Source organism: Ochotona curzoniae, unplaced genomic scaffold (genome assembly GCF_017591425.1).
Source record: "Ochotona curzoniae isolate NIBS_2020 unplaced genomic scaffold, NIBS_Ocur_1.0 contig_3819, whole genome shotgun sequence".
NCBI classification, from domain to species: Eukaryota; Metazoa; Chordata; class Mammalia; order Lagomorpha; family Ochotonidae; genus Ochotona; species Ochotona curzoniae.
The window spans coordinates 930,963-936,962 of record NW_024466004.1 but is presented as its reverse complement, the minus strand read 5'-3'; the positions used below and the strand labels follow the sequence as shown (position 1 = coordinate 936,962).

The 6,000-nt window shown below is 50.1% G+C and overlaps 1 protein-coding gene across 1 annotated transcript in view; it reads left to right on the top strand.

The window, feature by feature from the left end:
- The first annotated feature begins 2,847 nt into the window (after positions 1 to 2,847).
- Positions 2,848 to 6,000, top strand: part of LOC121158500 (diphosphoinositol polyphosphate phosphohydrolase 1) — a 76,685-nt gene continuing 73,532 nt past the window's right edge. The window contains exon 1 of the mRNA XM_040983217.1: positions 2,848 to 3,183. Within this exon, the coding sequence (XP_040839151.1) occupies positions 3,085 to 3,183 (99 nt within the window). The 5' untranslated portion in view covers positions 2,848 to 3,084. The remainder of the gene's footprint in view (positions 3,184 to 6,000) is intronic.

Below are 6,000 nucleotides of genomic sequence, written 5' to 3'. Positions count from 1 at the left end.
AAGTAATGAAAGAAAACTTTATTTTTGGGGCTAGCAGGTTGGCTCAACTAGCTAATCCTCCACCTCCAAGAGCTGGCATCCCAAAAGGGTGCTGGTTTGTGTCTCAGATGCTCCAATGCTCTGGGACCCTGAATCTGCATCTGCATGAGAGACCTGGAAGAGGCTCCTGGCTTCTGCCTTCGGATCAGCTCAGCTCTGGTTGTTGCGGCCATTTGGGCAGTGAACCAGTAGATGGATGATCTTTCTCTCTGCATCTCCTCTCTGTACATATGTCTTTCCAATAAAAATAAAATAATTTTTAAAAATAAAGCTCTACTTTCATATTCTTGGAAGGTAGAGGAGAAATCTTCCATCTGCTGATTCACTCCCTAAATTCCTGCAAGAAGTCAGTGCTGGACCAGCCCAGAAGTCCAGAATTCCATCTGGATTTCCCATGTGGATTACAGAGGTCCAAGTACTTGAGCCATCCTCAGCTGCCTCCCTTTAGGGTGTTAGCAGGAAGCTGGATTGGAAGCGAAGCAGCCAGGACTTGTATGAAGCACTCCGGTATGGGATGCAAGTGTCCTGGCTCTGGCTTCACTTGTTGCACCACATTGCTGCACTTTTTCTGGACAAGGCCACGTGCTGAGATGTGGAGATGGGAATGTAAATGGTACAGTCCTTGGCCTCAGGAGGGTCCCAGCTAACTCGCTTATTACCTTGATCCTGAGGTATTAAGAGAAGAGTTCATCTCTCAGCTTTTAAGAAAGTAGCAGAAAGAGCTGATGTAGTAGGCTGAGGCTCTGCATGTGGTGGCAGCACCCCTTAAGGGCATTGGTTCATATCCCGTCTACTCCATTTCCCATGCAGCTCCCTGCTTGTGGCCTTGGAAAGCAGTAGAGGATGACTCAAGTCCTTGGGACCCTGCACTTATGTGGGAGACCTAGAGGAAACTCCTGGCTCTTGGATTCAGATCAGCTCAGCTCTGACCCTTGTGGCCAATTGGGGAATGAATCAGCAGATGGAAGATCCTTCTCTCTGTCTCTCCTTTTCCCTATAAATCTGCTTTTTCAATAAAAGTAAATAAATCTTAAAATGAAACAAAACAGAAACTTTACAACATAGGGAAAAAGCAAAAAAAAAAAATTAGGATAATGACTTACACAGAATGTGCTTAGATAGCCACGATTTCATGCTCACTGTTTCGCCTGTATTTTTCAGAAATTTTACAATGTGAATATCCCATTTTTACAAATGGAACTTATTATTTCGTCACAGGTATCTTATACATCAGGAAAAAAGCTAGAAAGACAAAGTGACTATTTGGGAATTCTGACCCAGAGGGATCATCAAAATGATAAACAATTCCACATCATGGGGACAGTGTTATGGTGCACCCAGTTGAGCCGCCCATTACGTGCCATAAGCACTGATACAGTCCCGGCTGTTCCACTTCAGATCCAGCTCCCTGCTAACGTACCCGGGAAAGCAGCAGAGCCTGGCCCAAGGGCTTGGGCCCCTGAATCCACATGGGAGACTGGGATGAAGCTTCTGGCTTTAGCCTGGCCCAGACCTGGTTGGGGTGGCCATTTGGGGAGTGAATCCACAGATGGAAGATATCTTCCTTTTTTGTAACTCTGCCTTCAAATACAAGTAAAAGTATACATTTTCAATAAAAGAAATTTCACACCTTGTGTGGCAAAGGTTGCATGAACTATCCACATTTACTTACAATACCTGTAGGGTAAAGAATGGGTTGGAGCTAAGAACACCTTATCCCTATTCTAAGGAGTTTAGAACATGATGCAGTTGGGGTTCCAGTCAGACCTTAAATCCAGATCTTTGTGACTGTGAGAAATATGAGTGAATCCAAAAAGGACACTAAGCAATTCACGGCCAGATCCCACAGAAAAAGGTCTGTGTGTCTGGGCCATTGTGGGGTCGGGCAGAGTACGTCTGACTTCTGCCAGTAGTCCACAGTTCACACCTCACCTCTCCTTCGAGGAAAGTGTCCGTCCGTATCTTCCTGGAGATTCTGACTTCCACACTACACACTCCTCCTGTGCGTCAGAAACGATTTTGTTTTATGGCTTTTCCGTAATACACACGTGTACACACACACGCACGAACACAGAATTTCTTCCTTTCTGGCTCTCACTCAACTTAAGAGGCAAGCCTCTTATTTTTGCACCAATAAATGACTGCAGGATATATCCTTGTTCTCTTTCATAGACCTCATGCTCCAATCCATTAAGAACGGAATTCTCCAGCTTCCGGCCATCACCTCAATGCACACGGCAGGACGCAGCCCTCACGCCCCCAGAACTGGTGCAGACACTTCTCTCAGGCTGCACTCCTCGTTGTGTTTCATTGCATCCCATGTTCTTCCTCCACACCCCTTAATATACCTTCCCCTCACAGGCAAAGCCACGGCCAAAAGGCATGACCTGGCGTCATCTCCCGCCGCGGACTCGCAGGGTGATCTTGGCCAACCCTCCCGCATCGCCCCACGGTGACCTGTGCAGCAGGACCGCGGGCAGCCCCCTCCACCCGTGCCCTCCTGCTTCCTATCGCTTCCTCCGCGGCTTCCCCCTCACGGTCCCCACGCCTACGCCGCCCGCGTAGCGGCAGCCTCGAGTCGCCCGGCCCTCTCAATTCCAGACGCTCGTTTACGCCACGCGGGCTGGGAGGGCGCTATTCTCGAACACGGGCTGCGCTGCGAGCGCGCGGCCGTCCCGCAGACCGGCGCGGCCTTACGCCGCTGACGCAGCGCGCCCAAGATGGCGGCGTGGTCGTCGGCGGAGGTGGCGGCGGCAGAGGGGGCGGCGGCCGCGGCAGCAGCGGCGACGGCAGCCGTGACGACGGCGGCGGCGGCGGCGGCGGTGGCGGGGACGGCGCGGGGCCTGAGCCGGGAGGAATGAGGCGGCCGCGGCGGGCTAGCGGCGGAACCGTGTAGCAGAGAAGCGCCTCTCCCTCCCTGCTTCCTCGAACCAAGCCGGGGGCGCGCGCGCGCGGCCGTCCGGAGCGGGCTCCCCCCCCACCCCACACACACACACACCCCTCGGTTCCTCCGACCCGCTCTGCACCCCGACCCGGGCTCGGAGGATGATGAAGCTCAAGTCGAACCAGACCCGCACCTATGACGGCGACGGCTACAAGAAGCGGGCCGCGTGCCTGTGTTTCCGCAGCGAGAGCGAGGAGGAGGTGCGGCGCGGGGCCTCGCGGGCTGGGGGTCGCGGGCGGCCGCCGGGAAAGGGCGTGTCGGGGCCGCGTCCGGGGCGCCCCACTCGGCCCCAGGGAGGTTCCGACCGAGTTTCCCGGGGGGAGGGGGTGCCGAAAACGAGGCGGAGGCGATCGGACGGTGTGGGGCGGCGGAGAGGAAGTGGGTCCGAGCGTGGCCCCTGCGGGTCGCGCCGGCCCCGGGCGGCGGGGCGAGGCGCCGGTCGCCTGTCACCCGCAGAAGGCAGCGATCCTGGAGGAGTGTGTGGCTTTCGGCCCAGGCCACGGTCGGCCGATTCAGGAAGGGCAGCTTTCTCTCTTGTCAGCCCTGCACATGTGTGGCGAGGCCGCAGTGCACGAGGCGCGGGCCGGTCTTTGTGGCGGGGTAGAGGCCCCCTCGTTGGCAGATTCGGGGTTTGCCGAGGGATTAGGGGTGTCTCAGAGCGGGGACGACAGGGTGGGACAAGAGAAGAGGGAGATAATTAGGGCGTTGTGCCCAGCCCAGGCCAGCTTTTTGATTTACAAGTGCGCTGGTTTAACCCTTATGGGGATAGCCTGAGAAGAAAAGGCATTTGATACGATCGTCTCTGTGGACTGAAGATTTTTTTTTTTTTTCGTTTTAATTGGAAAGGCCAGACGGAGTGTTTTAAGATTTGGGCTCTGACATTTCTTCTTTGGCAAGACAACAGCAATGTTTCAGAATTAGACTCTTTTTTGCTTGTGGTATTGGGGGGGAGGGAGGGAGAGAGGGGGTAATCGCAGCTTCCCAAAGCCGTTTCTGTGGTGATGAGGGGAATTCAGAGAAGGCCCATGGTTTGTAAATCCACAAAGAATAGCTGCTTTGGAAATTCACTAGATGCCTGTGGGAAGGCATTTCTCTTGTGAGCGTGGTGGTAACATGGCAGTTCGACTGGAAACAATGAGGAGCAGGGAGGTTCTGTGTATTAGATTCTGGCACTCAGCAGTGGGCTGTGTGTGTGTGTGTGTGTGTGTGTGTGTGTGTGGAGGGGGCTACAGGATAGAGCCTCCGTGTTGAAATAGGGGGGGAAGAGAGGCGGGAAGGAACTTGACCCTGTTCTTTATGAGAAGAAGCTGTGATGAAAGAGACAGACAGATTGCCAGGAGTTGCTGTCCAGAAATGTTTAGGAGGAAGTGGGCGTTTCAATTATTGCCTGAAGAAGCCCCAATTGCACGGTGGGACCATCTCATGGGAGCCCACATTTTAGTGAAAGAGAAGGAAAGGAGGTTTGGAAATCGGTACTTTGTGTCTTGTAGACATGATCAAAGTCCCCCCCAAATGGATGTGTTGTATTAGTGATAGTAGGCAGTCATTATGCATGGGATGTTTTGAGCTAGATCACGGAGAGAAATAAAATGATTGGAAGCAATGACTGCTCCCGAGTCTTTGTTCTCCTCATTATCATATCATATTATGGGAAATCAGATGGGATCACAGGCTGTTAACTGGAAGGAAAACTAATTAGCATAATAACATGTCTTACTGCACTGTGGTGGTTGAGTCTGTGAGCACCCCAATTATAAGTAGAAGGCCATGTAATTTAGTTGTATGAATGATGCAAGACTTTGTTTTAAAAAATATACTGGAAATTGAAAACATGTGACTATTTGGGGTAAATTAGAAGTCCTTTATAGATCATGAGTAAATGAGTGGATTCTTGTTTCTCTGTGTTCTGTTGTTACAGAGGTAGCAGCATGAATGTTGTTGCATGTTGAGTGTTCAGGCCACTCCACTGCCTCTCTTGGAAGTCAGAGCAGGCCTGGGACTTGCCTTTTGGGAGCTGCTTTCATGGATTAAAACATTTGAATGATCCTGGTGTTTGCTTTAGTGAATTTCTTTTTGAACATTGATTAATGAGCGAAGAACCATGCACATCTTTGATTATACATTCAATGGGCGTTATTGCTAAAGCTGGGAAGAACAAGAAAAGTATGAAATGGGCCTGCTGTAGGCTTGTTGCATTGAGTTAAGCAAGTGTTTTTTACATTAAAGGGCCTCCTGTGGGGTCAGCTCTGTCCTGTGCAGTTTAAAGGTAGACCACCTTCCTTGTGCAGAGCACTTTGAGATGAGGTCATTCCATTGAGAGGGATTTGGGACCACAACATAATCTCTAGGGTGCTGTTCAACTCTGAGATTATATAATTGCGTTGGAAGGGAAGTAATTTGTTAGTTCCAGGAGAACTTTTATGTTGTCAGTAGATGTGCCAAAGGCTGGAAGTATTCACTGCCACACATTGTGGGAATGTGGGATTCCAATTCAATGGGACATTCAACCCAGTTTTTTAATGAGCACTAATGGCTATAATCAAGATGGACTCATTCATAGAATTTTATTAGCATGAAAACAACAGTAATATAAGTATAACCAGAACCTTCATTTTTAAACTTAATTAACCAATGTCAGGAAACATACTTACAGTGTGAAGAAAGAGAGATGAAAATGTTAGAAGATAATTCACTGTGAATCAAACCTTCCAGTGTTCTGTTGTTCTTTCTTTTTTGTTTTTGTTGTTTCATCCAAGGATACTATTTACAAGCCAGTGGTGAGAGCAATGAAATTCTGATCCAGATTAGGATGTGTGAACATATCTACCAAGTTTAGTTCGCACTCCCTGAGCATGCGATTTTGTGATCCTGTTAGGAAGGAGGGAGTGTAGAATCGCCCAGGAGAAATGCCAAGCCAGCAACCCTATGACCTGGGAAGGTGAGTCCCTCCTTCCAGAACTCTGTTTTCCCTACTGTTAACAAGAGTTAACAGGAAAAATACCACACTCATGTTCTGC